Raw genomic sequence first — 16,811 nt, 5'->3', positions numbered from 1 at the left:
CTCAACAGGCCAGGCAGCATCTATGGAAAAGAGTAAACAGTCGATGTTTTGGACCCTTCATCAGAACTGGATTTTCTTTCAGTAACTGTATAGGGGAAAACCATAGATAAATGTTATGTTAATTGACCTTCATTGAAATCCTCATGATGAGATCAGGGAAGGTGTTAAGTGACCATCTCTATTAATACATCGTTATTAATACAGCTTCCTGCACTCTCCACTTTCTGCAGTGATCCCTTGTCCCTCTGTGATTCCCTTGTCCATTCATCCCTCCCTGCAAGTGGAAGGAGTGCTACACCTGCCTGGTCACCTCCTCCCTCACCTCCACTCAAGACTCCAAGTGTCCTTTCAGATGAGGCAACATTTCACCGGCCAATTTGTTGGTGTCATCTATTAAATCCGGTGCTCCCAACGCAGACTCCTCTACATTGGTGAGACCCAACATAGATTGGGGGACCGCTTTGTCGAGCACCTCTGCTCCATCCGCCAGAAGTGGGATTTCCCAGCGGCCAGCCATTTTACCTCCTCATGAACCATTACCTTGTCGTGGTGAGGGGGCTTGTGTATCTCAGTGACACTATGAACTATACCATGTGGAGCTACTCAAGATGGATAGGTCATGGCAGAGAGGTCAGACTGGAGAAGGAAATGGCAACCCACTTCAGTAAAGTTCCGGGAAAACCTTATGGATAAAAGTAACCATAGATCTATGAGAATGACACCAGAGGATGAGCCCCACAGGTCTGAAGGTGCCCAACATGCTAATGCGGAAGAACAGAGGACAAGTATGAGTAGTACCAGAGCTAATGATGTGGTTGGATTAAAGCCGAAAGGACGTCCAGCTGCTGATGTGCCTGGAAATGAAAAAGTGGTCCGATTCTGTAAAGATCGATACACCATTGGAATCTGGAATGTAAGATCCATGTATCGAGGTAAACTAGATGTGGTCAAAAACGAGATGGCAAGACTAAACATTGACTTATTGGGAATTAGCGAACTAAATGGGTCATTTTACATCAGACAGCTACCAGATCTTCTACTCTGGGTAGGAAACTTGCAGAAAGAATGGAGTGGCTTTAATTGTCAGAAAAAAAGTATCAAAATCAGTTATTGGATGCAACCCCAAAAATGATAGAATGATCGCAATTTGATTTCACGGCAAGCCTTTTATCATCACACTAATCCAAGTTTATGCTCCAACCACGTGCCAAAGAGGATGAAATTATCCAGTTTTATGTAGCACCTCCTGGATATGACACCAGAAAAGGATGTTACATTTATCACTAGAGACTGGAAAGCCAAAGTTGGAAATCACAGAACTCCTTGAGTAATGGGCAACTCTGGCCTTGGAGTACAGAATGAAGCAAGACATCAACTGGTAAAATTTTGCCAAATTAACTCTCTGGTTATAGCAAATACCCTCTTCCAACAGCCTAAGAGGCGGCTCTATACATGGACATCAGCAGATGGTCAACACCTAAACCAGATTAACTTTACAATCAGAGATGGAACAGCTCTATACAGTCAGTTAAAACAAGGACCAGGAGCAGATTGTGGCTCAGACCATGAGCTGCTTGTTGCAATATTCAGAATGAAACTGGAGAACATCAGGAAAACCAACGTATCAGCAAAGTTTGATATTGATAGCATCCCTCAAGGATATGTTGTGGAGGTGACCAGTGGATTAAACCTGGTAGAGAGAAAGCCAGAAGAACTATGGATAAGAGTAGGGAGCATTATACAAGAGGTGGCAACAAAAAATACTGCAAACAAAAAGAAGACCAGGAAAGAAAAATGGTTTTCTGAAGAGGCTCTATAAGTGGTTGAGCAGCGAAGAGAAGTGAAGGCTAATGGAGATTGGGACAAATACCTCCAAATGAATGCAAAGTTTAAGAAGATAGCAAGGAAAGATAAGGAAATGTACTCAAAGGAGTGATGCAAAGAAACAGAAGAAGCCAACAGAATTGGAAAAACAAGAGATCTATTCAAGAAAATAGAGAAATCAAAGGAACATTTCATGCAAAAATGAGTATAGTAAATGACAAAGAAAGGAAGGACCTTACAGAAGCAGAAGACATCAAAAAGAGACAGCAGGAATACACAGAATTGTACAGGAAAGATCCCAACAGTGAAGACACCTGCAATGACTCCCTAATCGACTAGAGCCAGACAATCTGGAAAGTGAGGTCGAATGGGCAATAGAAAACATTGCCAATAATAAGGCTGCAGGATGTAACACGATTCCAGTTGAATTGTTTAAAACTTTAAAAGGTGATGCTGTAAAAGTGTTGCATGCAATTTGCCAGCAGATCTGGAGAACCCAACAATGGCCTTTAGACTGGAAAAGATCAGTTTATATCCCAGTTCCCAAGAAAGGAAACATAAAGGAATGTTCAAATTGCCAAACAATTTCACTGATTTTACATGCGAGCAAGGTAATGCAAGCAAGACTCCAGCAATATACGGAACGAGAACTGCCAGATGTACAAGCTGGTTTTAGAAGAGGCAGCGGCACCAGAGACCAAATTGCTAACCTACACCGGGTAATGGAGAAATCGAGGGAATTCCAGAGAAGTATTTATCTATGTTTTATTGACTACTCTAAAGCCTTCGACAGTGTGGACCATAATAAAGCATGGTAAATCCTTAAAGAAATGGGGATACCTGGACATCTGATCTGCCTTATGAGAAACTTGTATGAAGATCAAGAAGCAACAGTCAGAACTGAACATGGAACAACAAACTGGTTCAAGATTGGGAAAGGAGTACGACAAGGCTGCATACTGTCAGCCTACTTATTTAATCTATAAGCTGAACACATCATGGGGAATGCTGGTCTAGAGGACTTGAATGTTGGAAGCGAAATTGCCGGACAAAATAGTAACAACCTCAGGTATACAGATGATGTTCCTCTAATGGCTGAAAGTGAGGAGGATCTGAGGAAGCTTCTAATCAAAGCGAAAGAAGAAAGTACAAAAGCTGGCTTGTTGCTCAACATTAAAAAAAAACAAAATTACGTCGACCAGCCCTATTAACTCCGTGGTAATGAATGGAAAGGAAGTGGAAGCAGTGACAGATTTTGTCTTCCTCAGTTCAAAGATTTCTATAGGTGGTAACTGCAGCCACAAAATTCAAAGGTGCTTACTTTTGGGGAGGGCAGCAATGGCAAATTTAGATAAAATACTGAAGAGCAGAGACATAACATTGTCTACAAAGATCCGTATAGTCAAGTCTATGGTATTTCCAGTTGTGATGCACAGCTGTGAGAACTGGACTATTGGTAAGGCTGAATACAAAAGAATCGACGCCTTTGAACTTGGATGCTGGAGGGAATTGCTAAGATTTCGTTGGACAGCAAGAAGATCCAACAAGTCAATACTTGAAGAAATACAGCCAGACTGCTCACTAGGAGGCTTGATTATGAGACAAAAGCGCAAATATTTTGGCCAGATCATGAGAAGACAGGATTCCTTGGAGAGGACTCTCATGTTAGGTGAAACAGAAGGTAAAAGGAGAGGATGACAGAGGCTACGATGGATAGATAATATTACTCGGATAATATGTATTTTGTTTAGCTTGTCACACCAGACCATCAGCCATTCTTGTCAGGCGCGCGGTGTCCAGCATCTGCAGAATCTCGTGTGTTTGTGAAGAATAAACATACGCACAGAGTCTCATATGCCAAAATACACAAACACCCCTCACACATGCAGATACACATGAAAAGATGAAGCAAACACTGTCATTTTAGAGCACAGCTTTTTATTGCAGGGCAGATTGAACAGGTGAACTACCTGCTGCAGAAGCAGAGGGACGTGGCAGTGCTAAGGCTCGGCATGTGCTCCACTGCAAACCGGCCAGTGACCAAAGGCAGCTCTGGCCATTCCCCACCGCTGCAGGCACAGGGCTCCCTCTGGCAAAGCCCCTCAGCCCACACGCTCCGTCAGCTCCTCCGGGAAGGTACCTTGCAAACTCTCCACATCCTCCGACTCATTCCAGTCAGCTTCCTTGACAGCCAGCAGCAAGCCTCTAGACTGTGAAATACAATGGAACATTGAAATCATCCCGCTATGCGTAACAGCACAAACCTCTCTCCAAAATGCCTCATCAGACACACTTCTGGCTGATAGATTAGAATGGGGAATGAGGGGAGGGTGTCGGGAAATGGGGAGTGTGGCAAATCTGTTCTCTCCCATGTGTGGTGCTAAGCTAACTTACTGACTATTGACCTAATGCTCACCTGTAGCTCAGCATCTTGGGAAGGGAGCACAAGCAGGATATTTCCTTCTTCACATTGCAAGTGTGCCTCTTCCATCGGACTGCGTCTGACTCTCACCTGTGTGAAGGGCACAGATCAGATTGTTCAAGGAGGTCTCCACAGAATGTGACTTCTATTAAATGAAAAGGTAAAGTGGGCCAGTCGGTTTCTGGGCTTAAAACATCTAAAACCAGAAGACACTTGTCCTACTTGTTTAAAACATTTAAATTCAGCTTCTACTGTATATCATGTGTGTGGCGCGATTTACCTCAGAACTGTTTGATGAATTTCTTTCCCAGGGTGCACTGGACTTCCAATCCAGGATCATGATTAGACAAGATCGTCAAACCTATGAGGAATGTTTGGTATCTCTGAGCCTGTACGGATGGAACTTAGAAAGATGAGGGAGGATCTCATTGAAACCTGCCATATAGTGAAAGACCCAGATAGAGCAGACTAGAGAGGATACTTCCATTAGCAGGAGAGTCCAGGATCCAAGGACACAGCCTCAGAATAGAAGGACGTCCATTTGGAACAGAGATAAAGAGGAATTTCTTTAGCTAGAGGGTGGTGAATCTGTAGAATTCATTACAACAAATGGCTGTGAAGAGCAAGCCATTGGGTATATTTAAAGCAGCATTTGATAGGTTCTTGATTAGTAACAGGATCAAAGATTATGGGGAAAAGGCAGGAGAATGGGATTGAAAAAAACCAGCAATGATTGAATGGCAGAGCAGATTTGATGGAGCAAATGGCCTAATTCTTCTATATCTTATGGTCTGATGATTTCTTAGGGTCTCGGACTGGTTGGGCTGACTGCATCCCTCAGGAGTTGCTGAGAGGCACCCAGTAGTCATGGGGTGAACAGAAGGCCCAGCAGCATAAGTGGGTTGGCTTCAAGCACACAAGCCTCCTGGCCCAGATGGGATGTGCCCCCCGGCTAGAAGTTGCAGAAGGACCTGTTGTGCAATTCTATTCCTCCCAAGATGCAGGGCAGGGCCAAAGGACAAGAGAGCAGGAATTGTTTAACCCCTGGATAAATTAGAGTGCCAGGCAAACACAGGGCAGTCTGTTCAACCTTGGATGATGGTGAACATATGGAAATAATAATCAGGGAAACATTAACTGGCTTCTGAAGAAATTTGAGTTGATGAGGTAACAGAGAAGGTTGATGAAGGGAATGTAGTAGATGTCATCTACTAGTACTTTCAGAGAGTCCCAGAAGACAGACTGGTCAATAGTTCTGATGTCTGAGGAATTCAGGACTCTGTAGCCACAAGGAGGGGAACTTGGATTAAAGGCAACAATCAGAGAGTAGTGGGGAAGGGTTACTTTCCAGACTGGGAGATGTGGACAGTGATGTCCCCGGGGTCAGTGCTGGGACCACTGGATTTTACATATATTCATGACCCAGACTCGGGAGTGCAGGGTAAAATGTTGGAACCTGCTGACGACCCGTGGTTGGAAGTGCGATGGTCTGTAAGGAGGGGAGTGACTGTCTGTTCCAGGTGAGGAACAGTGAGGCTGGCAGAATGGGCAAACAGGAGGCAGATGGAATTTAATACAGAGAAGTGAGAAGCAATCCCAGTCGCACCTGTTCCCAGGATGAGGCTCTCCTTTCCAGGATGTCAGAGAGTGCCCTCCTTCTGCAAAGACTAGGTTTTCTGTTCCTCCACCATTGACGCTGCCCTCAACCGCGTCTTCTCTATTTCCCAGATATCCCCACTGCCCTGTCTTCCCGTCACTTTAACAGTGATAGCGTTTTCCTCACCTACCACCCCATGAGCCTCTGCAACTTCCGCCATCTCCAAAGGGATCCTACCACTAAACACATCTTCACCTCTACCACCGTCCCCTCCACTTTCATTTTGTGTCCAGTGTCATTTTGCGTCCCCTCCATTGTGTCCAGTGCTCCTGATGCAGCCTCCTCTACATTGATGAGACCCACAGTAAATTGGGGGACCACTTCATGAGCACCTCTGCTCCATCCGCCAGAAACAGAACTTCCGGGTGGCCCAACATTTTAATTCCCATTCCCATTCCCGTTCCGACATGTCAGTCCACCCTCACATATTCCGTCTGCGTGGCCACCAACCTGATAGCATGAATATCAATTTCTCCTTCCAGTAAAAAAAAATTCCCTCTCCCTCCCATCTTCTTCCATTCCCCACTCTGGCCTCTTACGTCTTCTCACCTCCCCCGGGTCCCCTCCTCCTACCCTTCCACCTGTAGTCCACTCTCCTCTCCTATCACATTCCTTCCTGTTCAGCCTTTTACCTTTCCCATTCACTTGGTTTCACCTATCACCTTCTAGCTCTCCTTTTCCCCACCCCCATCTTTTTAGTCTGGCATCGTCCCCCTTTCTCTTCAGTCCCGAAGAAAGGTCTCAGGCTGAAATGTCAACTCTTTGTTCATTTCCTTGATGCTGCCTGACCTGCTGAGCTCCTCCAGCATTTTGTGTGTGTGGCTCTGAAGTGACAAATGAAGCAATTTACTGGAATGGTTCAGGGGACGAGCGTTCCAGCTGCAAGGTTAGACTGGGCTTGTTTCCCCTGGAGCAAATAAGGTTGAGGGCAGATGTTGTGGAGGTGGACAAGGTCATGAGGGGTTTAGATGGGCTTATGTGGGAATTGTTTCTGTTGGTAGAGAGGTCAAGGACTGGGCACACTAGTTAACATCTTATGCGAAGGATACAAGGGAGGTGTGAGGAAAACCTCTTCACCCAGAGAGCAGTGATGATCTGGGACTCAGTGTCTGTGGGGGTGGAGTTTTGTACTGAAGATACGGGGGGAACGGTGAGGGAAACCTCTTCACCCAGAGAGTGGTGATGATCTGGGACTCAGTGTCTGTGGGGGTGGAGTTTTGTACTGAAGATACAGGGGAACAGTGAGGAAAACCTCTTCACTCAGAGAGTGGTGATGATCTGGGACTCAGTGTCTGTGGGGGGGGGGGCAGAGACAGCGTCAATCAGGGCTTTTAAAAGGGAACTGGATCCGCACTGGAGGGAATTATCTGCGGGTGGGGGGAATGAGCAGGGGAATAGGGCTGGTGGGAGAGTCAACAGGGAGCCAGTGGAGACTCAATGGGATGAATGGCCTTATCTGGTGCCATAGGAATTCTGAGAATCCTTCCTGCTAAGACAACTTATCCGTCTCAGGAATCAACCCTGCACGGTTCCAAGGCACAGTTATCCTTGAGTTGCTAAAAAGGGAAATGATCCTCTCCTCACTAATGCTACGTTCCGAGAAAATGGTCTCCAAATGAACATCATGAGCCAAGTTCCAGTTTATAGCGAAAAGGTGGCCTGTTTTAAATTTAACTCTCAGACTGTATCAGAGAAAGCAGTGCCAACAATACAAGAACGGAGAGCTGCTGTTGCAGGCTTCATCCAGCAGAGGGAGGTATATGCAGCCTAACACATGGCTGTCTACAAGGCCCAAAATCACAAGCCAACTGTCAGTCAGTGCCTAGGAGCCAGGCTTAGCGGCCAGTCGGCTTTACTTGTGTGAGCTTGTTCAGCCACTCTGGGGTGGGGTCTGCCCCACCATGGCTCCTGGAAGTTCCTGTTAGGAGGATTGCTCCCGGAGTAGTTTCAGTTGATTTCTGAGGTTGGTTCACTACTGCTGAGCAGAATTAGGCCATTTGTCCCATCGAGTCTGCTCCAGCATTCCATCATGGCTGATTTATTATCCCTCTCGACCCCATTCTCCACCATCAATGCCCTTACTAATCAAGAAGCTATCAACCTCAGGTTTAAATATACCCAAAGACTTGGTCTCCAGAGCTGCCTGTGGCAACGAATTCCATAAATTCGCCACTCTCTGGCTAAAGAAATTCCTCCTCAGCTCTGGACTAAAGGGACGTCGTTGTATTCTGAGGCTGTGCCCTCAGGTCCTAGTCTCCACACTTTTCAAAGTATCCTCTGTTCTATCTAGGCCTTTCATTATTCAATAGGTTTCAATGAAATGCCTCTCCCCACCCCATTCTTCTAAACTCCAGTGACTACAGGCCCAGAGCCTTCAAATGCTCCTCATACATTAACCCTTATATTCCCATAATGATTCTTATGAACCTTCTCTGGACCCTCTCCAATGCCAATCCTTCCTTAGATTTGGGGCCCAGAACTGCTCACAATACTCCAGGTGTAGTCTGACCAATGCTTTATAAAGCCCCAGGATTACATCCTTGCTTTTATATTGAGGTTGAGGACAGCTATCTGGCCAGTGAGCATTCTCAAAAGACTCATAGGCCACAGAGTACAATGACTGAGGCTGAAATGTGTATGAACTGATGGACTTTAATTAAGTTGCACATTGTACTAAATCTCCTTGTCAGGAATGGATTTGTGAATCCTTTATCTTTACTTGGTCACTTTATTCTGATGGAATAATTGAAACCCCGTGCTTATTATTCGGGACAGAGCATTTGTTTTATTCCAATTTTTTCATGGATCAGTGGATGTAGGAAGCAGCATGTCCTACCATCCAGAAGCCAGTGCAGAATGGAAAGTGTTTGGGATGGGCAGGGACTGGGAAGAGGGAAGGAGAAACTGGGATTATTAATGTGTTGAGCTGTATGAAGGAATAGTAGATAATTTCTACCACAAATTCAGTGTCAGTCACTGCCGCTCTCGCTGATGGTGGGGTTGAAGGCAGCACACAGACTGCCCCTGATCTTCCAGTCACACCACGGTTCCGATGGGTGGAGTAGTGAGGTTGTGTGGTGAGTGAAGCCCAGTCCTGGGAGTGGTGACAAACACTGGCCCAGTCACAGCTGGGGAGTTGGTCTGGTACCTTGTACATGAATCCAGTTGGCAGCTCTCTGCAGGGTGAACTCTCAGGGTCTCTGCTCCCATCTGACGGTGACCCCTCACTGTCCGAGGAAGGCAGGGCGAGATCATTATCCTCATTGGCCTCCTTCCCGCTGTCTTCCACCACGTGCTTACCAGTGGCCATGGGAGCCTTGCTCTGTGAGGCAAGTGCGATGGGGTTAGAATGGTCTCAGTTATACAGCATGGAAGCAAACCCTTCAGCCCAACTGGTCCATGCCAAACAACATTCCCATCCAAGCCAGTCCCTCATTTGTCCCATATCCCTCTAAACCTTTCCTATCCATGTACCCGTCCAAGTGTCTTTTAAATGCTGTTAACGTACCAGCCTCAACCACTTCCTCTGGTAGCTCGTTCCATACACGGACCACCCCTCTGGGTGGGAATGTTGCACCTCAGGTTCCCGTTGAATCTCTCTCCACTCACCTTCAGCCTGGACCCTGTAGTTCTGGATTTTCTGACCCTGGGAAAAAGACTGTGTGCATTCACCCTCTCGACACCTCTCTTGAGTAGGAGTGAGTGAGAGCAGCCATAAGTTGTGATATACATTGGCACTAATGACATAGATAGGAAAAGGGATGAGGTCCTAAAGAGCAAATATAGGGAGATAGGAAGCTAAAAAGCAGGGCCTCAAGGGTAGTCATCTTGAGATTGTTGCCTGTGCCACGTGCCAGTGAGGGTAAGAATAGGATGATTTGACAGATGAAGAATCGGTTTAGGCTTATGGATAACTGGGAACCTCTTTCGGTACGAGAGGGGCCGGTTACACTTGAACTTGAGGGGGACAAATATCCTTGGGGGCAGGTTTGCTAGAGCTGTTGGTGAGGGTCTAAGCTAGTTTGGCAGGGTGATGGGAAATGGTGTGCTAGGTCAGAGGATGGGGCAGTTGGTGTAAAGATAGATGCAACGTGTAGACAGACTGTGAGAAGGATAGGCAGTGGAAAGGGCATAAATACAGTCAATTAGATGGGCTAAAAAGTGCCTACTTTAATGCAAGAAGTATCAGGAACAAGGTTGGTGAACTTAGAGCATGGGTCAATGCATGGAACTACAACATTGTGGCCATTACAGAGACTTGCCTGTCACACGGGCAGGAATAGTTGCTGGATGTTCCAGGGTTCAGATGTGTCAAAAGGCACAGGGAGGGGGGATAGGGAGGTAAAATAGCTGGGGGACTGGCATTGCTAATCAGGGATAGTATCACAGCTGCAGACAGGGAGGATGTCCTAGAGGGATCATCTACTGAGTTAGTGTGGGTAGAAGTTACAAGCAGGAAGGGAGCAATCACTCTACTGGGCATTTTCTATAGACCACCTAATAGCAACAGAGACGCTGAGGAATAGATTGAGAGGCAGATTTTGGAAAGGTGCAAAAATAACAGCGATGCTGTCATGAGTGACTTCAACTTCCCTAATATTGGTTGGTACTTCCTTAGTGAAAAAGGCTTAGATGGGACAGAATTTGTTAGAGTTTGGAAGGATTCCTGACTCAATATGTAGACAGGCCAATTAGCGAGAGGTCATACTGGATCTAGTACTAGGCAAAGAACCTGGTCATGTGATAGATCTCTTGTTGGGTGACCATATCAGAGATAATGACCACAACTCCCTCACCTTTACAATAAGCTTGGTCAGGGACAGGAGCAGACAGTATGGGGAAGTATTTAATTGGGAGAGAGTGAATTATGATGTGATTAGTTAGGAACTTGGGAGTGTAAATTGGGAACAGATGTACTCAGGGAAATGCACAATAGAAATGTGAAGGTTGTTTAGGGAGCACTTGCTGGGGATTTGGACAGAGTTGTCCCAATGAGGCAGGGAAAGGATGCTAGGGAGAAGGAACCACATTTGTCAAGAGATAGTAAGCATCTAGTCAAGAGGATGAAAGAAGCTTACTTAAGGTTTAGGAAGCAAGGATCAGACAGGGCTCTTGAGGGTTGTAAGGTAGTCAGGAAAGATGTTGAGAAGAGAGCTTAAGAGAGCTAGAATGAGATATAAGAAGGCCTTGGCAAGTACAAGCAAGGAGAATCCCAAGGTGTTCTACACATACATGAAGAACAGGTAGATGTCTCGATTGAAGGTAGGACCGATCAGGAATAAAAGAGAAAACATGTGATAATGTACTAAACCGGATCAGCAAATTTGCAGATGACTCCAAGATTGGGGGTATTCTGGGCAGTGAAGAAGGCATTCAAACTTTGCAGTGGGATTTGGATTTGCTGGAAAATGGGCTGAAAAATGGCAGATGAATTTAATGCAGACAAGTGTGAGGTTTTGCACTTTGGAAGGACAAACTAGGGTAGAACTTACACAGTGAATGGTAGGGCACTGAGGAGTGCAGTAGAACAGAGCGATTTGAGAATACAGATCCATAATTCAATAGACAATAGACAATAGACAATAGGTGCAGGAGTAGGCCATTCAGCCCTTCTAGCCAGCACCGCCATTCACTGTGATCATGGCTGATCATACACAATCAGTACCCCGTTCCTGCCCTCTCCCCATATCCCTTGACCCCGCTATCTATAAGATCTCTATCTAACTCTCTCTTGAATGCATCCAGAGACTTGGCCTCCACTGCCTTCTGGGGCAGAGCATTCCACATATCCACCACTCTCTGGGTGAAAAAGTTTTTCCACATCTCTGTTCTAAATGGCCTACCCCTTATTCTTAATCTGTGGCCTCTAGTTCTGGACTCACCCATCAGTGGGAACATGCTTCCTGCCTCCAGCATGTCCAATTCCTTTATCATCTTATATGTCTCAATCAGATCCCCTCTCATCCTTCTAAATTCCAGTGTATACAAGCCCAGTTGGTCCAATCTTTCAACATATGACAGTCCCTTGAAAGTTGAATCACAGCTGGAAGGGATCGTAAAGAAAGCTTTTGGCACATTGGCCTTCAGATATCAAAGTATTGAGTACAGGAGTTGGGATGTTATTTTGAAGTTGTACAAGACGTTGGTGAAGCCTAATTTGGAGTATTGTGTGCAGTTTTGGTCACCTACCTACAGGAAAGTGTAAATAAGATTGAAAGGGTGCAGAGAAAATTTACAAGAATGCTGCTGGGACTTGAGGACTTGGTTATAGGGAAAGGATGAATAGGTTAGGACTTTATTCTCCAGAGCATAGGAGAACGAAGGGAGATTTGATAGAGGTATACAAAATTATGAGGGGTATAAATAGGGTAAATGCAAGCAGGCTTTTTCCACTGAGGTTGAGTGAGACTACAATCAGAGGTCATAGGTTAAGGGTAAAGGGTAAAATATTTAAGAGGAACATGAGGGGGAACTTCTTCACTCAGAGGGTAGTGTGAGTGTGGGTTGAACTGCCAGCAGAATTGGTGGATGTACATTTGATTTCAACATTTATTAGAAATTTGGATGGGTACATAGATGGCAGTGGTAGGGAGGACTATAATCTGAGAGCAGGTCAATGGGACTAGGCACTATTGTGTGTTCGGCACAGACTAGATGGGAATTCTAGACCAGTGAATCTTACTTCAGTGGTGAAATATTGGAGAGGATTCTTAGAGACAGGATTTATGAGCACTTGGAAAAACATAGTCTGATTAGGGATCAAGCAAACACGAGGAAATCTGCAGATGCTGGAAATTCAAGCAAATGTCGACTGTGCTTCTTCCTATAGATGCTGCCTGGCCTGCTGCGTTCCACCAACATTTTGTGTCTGATTAGGGATGGTCAGCATGGCTTTGTGAGGGGCAGATCATGCCTCATGAACCTGATTGAATTCTTTGAGGATGTGACAAAGCACATTGATGAAGGTAGAGCAGTGGATGTGGTGTATATGAATCTTAGTAAGATATTTGATGGTTCCCCATGGTAGCCTCACCTGGATGAGGAAGTGGGAGGGTAGGTTAGTAAGTTTGCAGATGACATGAAGGTTGATGGTGTTGTGGATAGTGGAGAAGGTTGTTACAGACTACAATGGAACATTGACAGGACATAGAGCTGGGCTGAGAAATGGCAGATGGAGTTCAACCCGGAAAAATGTGAAGCCATTCACTTTGGAAAGTCGAATTTGAAGGCAGAATACAGGGTTAATGGCAGGATTCTTAGAAGTGTGGAGGAACAGAGGGTTCTTGGAGTCCACGTCCATAAATCCCTCAAAGTTGCTGCACAAGTTGATGGGGTGGTTAGGAAGGTAGATGGCGTGTTTGCCTTCTTTGGTTGGGGGATTGAGGTAATGTTACAGCTCTATAAAACTCTGGTTAGACCACACTTGGAGTGTTGTATTCAGTTCTGGTCCTCTATTATCAGTAGGATTTAGGGAGAGTATAGAGGAGATTTACAAGGATATTGTCTGGATTAGAGAGCATGTCTTATGAGGAAAGACTGAATGGAGTAGGGCTTTTCTTTTTGGAGTGAAGGGGGGATGAGCGATAACTTGATGGAGGTCTCGAGTTGATAAGAGGCATAGAGTGGACAGTGAGTAGTTCAAGAGGGTATAATTTTAAGGTAATTGGAGGAAAGTGTAGGGGGTATCAGAGGTAGTTTTTTTTATATAGAGAGTGGGACGTGCATGGAAGCCCTGCCAGGGGTCGTGGTAGAGACATTTGGGACATTTAAGGGACTCTTAGATATGCACATGGATTAAAGAAAGTGAAGGGCTATGGGGTGAGATTGATCTTGGAGTAGGTTAAAAGGTCGGCACAAAATCGTGGGCCGAAGGGCCTGATTTGTGCTATAGTGTTCTATCTTCTATGATTTTGTACATATCTATAAGATCACCTCTTATTCTCATACACTCCAGCGAAAACAGTCCCAACCTGCTCAATCTCTCTCCATAGCTCAGTTCCTCAAGTCCCATCAGCATCCTTGTAAATCTCCTCTGAATACTTTTCCAGGTTAATGGCATCTTTCCTACAACAGGGTGACCAAAACTGAGTATAATATTCCAAATGTGGCCTCACCAATGTCTTGTACAACTGCAACATAACATCTGAATATCAATACTCAATGAAGGCTGGTGCACCAAATACCTTCTTCACCGATCTGTCTACTTGTGTTGCCACTTTCAGGAAAACAAGCTGAAAGTAAATCTATGATCAAAGTGATCTTGAGATCCATTTTCTCGTGGGCATTCACAGTAGAACAAAGAAATACAATAGAATCAATGGAAAAACTTTACACAAAGACTGGCAAACACCATTGTGCAAAAGAAGACAAATGGTGAAAATACAAAAATAAAAAAGTAAATAAACAATATTGAGAACATGAGTTGTAGAGTCCTTGAAAGTGAGTCCATAGGCTGTGGAATCAACTCAGAGATGAGGTGAGTAAAGTTATGCACTCTGATTCAGGAGTTAGATGGCTGAAGGACAATAACTGTTCCTGGAGGTGGTGTGGGACCTGAGGCTCCTGTACCTTTTACCCAATGGCAGCATCAAGAAGAGAGCACGGGTTGGATGGTGGAGGTCCTTGATGATGGATGCTGCGCTGCTTGTAGCTGTACTTGTATTCCTTAGTCCCTCTGTTCTACAACACACCCCAGGAACCTCACCATGGAAGTCAAACCTTGATTTGCCTTCCCAAAATACATCTTTCACTTGTCTGAATTAAACTCTATGTGCCATTGCTTGGCCTGCTTACCCAGCTGATCAAGATCCCCCTGTAGATAATGACTGGAGAACTTGATAGCATTGGACAATCCTACCAGTTCTCCTGTCATTATGTCTTGTGGCTGGTGCTTGCACATTTTCTGGCTGCTCCTCATTGAAAGTCCAACAGCCCCACCCTCTACTTATTTCTTATATCCAGGCAACATTTTGATTAATCTCTTCTCCCAAACCTCCACATCCTACCTGTAATGGGGTGACCAGAACTGCACACAATACTCCAGATGTGGCCTAACCGAAGTTTCACACATGACTTGCTGATTATTATACCCTATGCTCCCAGCAACGTGTGCCAAACACCTCTCTGCTTGCATTTCTCCTTCTGTTTGTTTTTTCCTCACAGTGGATATACCATACTTGGATAAGGTGCCACATCAAAAGTTATTGTGGGAAATAAATCCTCACAGTGAGGGAGGACTCAACATATGGGTGAAGGGAGGAGATGGCTGGAAACAGGAAACAGAAAGCAAGGTGTAATGAGAGATGGGTCAGTTTCTTACAGTTTACATAAATAACCTGGTGAAGCCACACCAAGAAGTTGCTACGCTTGCTGATGACACAAAGGCAGGAAGGAAAGAGAGCTGTGAGGAGAGCATAATGAGGCATCTGAGGGATAGAGATAGCTTCATTAAATGGTAAAAGATCTGGCAAATAGAGTATAATGTGGAAAATGTGGAGTTATCCATTTTGACAGGAGAACTACTGCATTTACCAAGTACGTGGATTCAGCCTTGAATTAGACTGGTAGCTGGAATTGGTATGGTCAGCATGGACAGGTGGGCCGAAGGGCCTGTTTCAGAAGTTAAGCTGTGAAGAATTCATAAGGAGGCTATAAAGGGATATGGATAGTTTAACTGAGTGGAACAAGATCCAGCAAATGGAGTATAATGTGGGGAAATGCAAAATTGTTTAATTGACAGGGAAAATTATATTAAAAAACACATGATCTGTGGTGTGTGATTGCAGAGCTGTGAGATGCAGTGGGCTCTGGGTGTCCTGGTACAAGGTTCACCAAGGGTTGGTATGAGGTTACAGCTTCAGTAGTGCATGGAATCAGGGAGGCCATGCCTGGTGTAGTGTGTACAGTGTTGGTCTCCTCATTGAAGGAGGGATTGGGAGCAGTTCATGGGGGTTTACTGGAATGATATTTGGAATGGGTGGGTTGTCTTGTGAGGAAAGGCTGGACAGGCTCAACTTGGAACTGCTGGAGTTAGAGGAAGAGGGGACTTGACTGAAATGTGAGAATCAGAACTAGAACTGAGCTACTGATTAAAATTAAGACAGGGACAGAGATAAGGAGATTGTTCTCTCTCTTAGAGAGCCTTTGGCCCTCTCTTTCCAAAGGGCAGTGGGAGTAAAGATGGACAGAATGTGGAGCAGACTCAATGGACTGAATGGCCTAATTCTGCTCCTTTGTCATATGGTAACACACAAAATACTAGAGGAACTCAGTGGGTCAGGCAGCATCTATGGAGGGGAATAAAGAGACTCTCCATCAGGACAGAGAGACGAGGGAGAGAGAAGTTCTTTGTAAGCAGGGAATGAAAGGTAGAACAGACAGCCATGTGTGTGGAGCTGGACAGCTGGGATCATGCTGATCAGTGGGGCAAGTGTGAGGGGCTGGCTGGCCAACTCCTGCTCCTGATTCATGCGTTTGAGTATTAACATGTTTATAATTTTATTTAATAACCTCTGGGATGGCAACCTACTGAGGCGGTTTGAAAGTCCACAAACACCACATCACTTGTTTACCTTAATTACAGCCACAAAAACCTATACTAGATATGTCAAACACAATTTTCCTTTCTAACTCCAAGCTAACTCTGCCCAATACTATTATTATTTTCGAAGTGCCCCCTTTAACACTTCCCGAATGAACCAATATAAACAGACGAGATTCTGCAGATGCTGGAAATCCAGAGGATCACACACAAGATGCTGGAGGAACTCAGCAGGTCAGGCAGCATCTATGGAAAGGAATAAAGAGTCGATGTTCTGGGCAGAGATCCTTCATCAGGACTCCAGCATTTTCCTTCCTGCTGGTTCCATGGTCTACAGTCTGTGGTAAGGAAGGCAAATGCAGTGTTAG

The 16,811-nt window shown here is 45.1% G+C and overlaps 1 protein-coding gene across 2 annotated transcripts in view; it reads right to left on the bottom strand.

Moving 5' to 3' along the window:
• Positions 1–3,740: 3,740 nt before the first annotated feature.
• Positions 3,741–16,811, bottom strand: part of LOC140741227 (uncharacterized) — a 123,034-nt gene continuing 109,963 nt past the window's right edge. The window contains exons 12-14 of one of the 2 annotated variants that reach the window (XM_073071188.1): positions 9,052–9,225; positions 4,241–4,391; positions 3,741–4,034 (exon numbers count right to left, since the gene is read on the bottom strand). In XM_073071188.1, the coding sequence (XP_072927289.1) occupies positions 4,290–4,391; positions 9,052–9,225 (276 nt within the window). In that variant the 3' untranslated portion in view covers positions 3,741–4,034; positions 4,241–4,289. The remainder of the gene's footprint in view (positions 4,035–4,240; positions 4,392–9,051; positions 9,226–16,811) is intronic. The other variant, XM_073071187.1, reaches the window with a different exon arrangement.

Source organism: Hemitrygon akajei, chromosome 18 (genome assembly GCF_048418815.1).
Source record: "Hemitrygon akajei chromosome 18, sHemAka1.3, whole genome shotgun sequence".
Taxonomy (NCBI): Eukaryota; Metazoa; Chordata; class Chondrichthyes; order Myliobatiformes; family Dasyatidae; genus Hemitrygon; species Hemitrygon akajei.
Note: the sequence above shows the minus strand (reverse complement) of the source record. Positions and strands in the feature narration are given on the sequence as shown.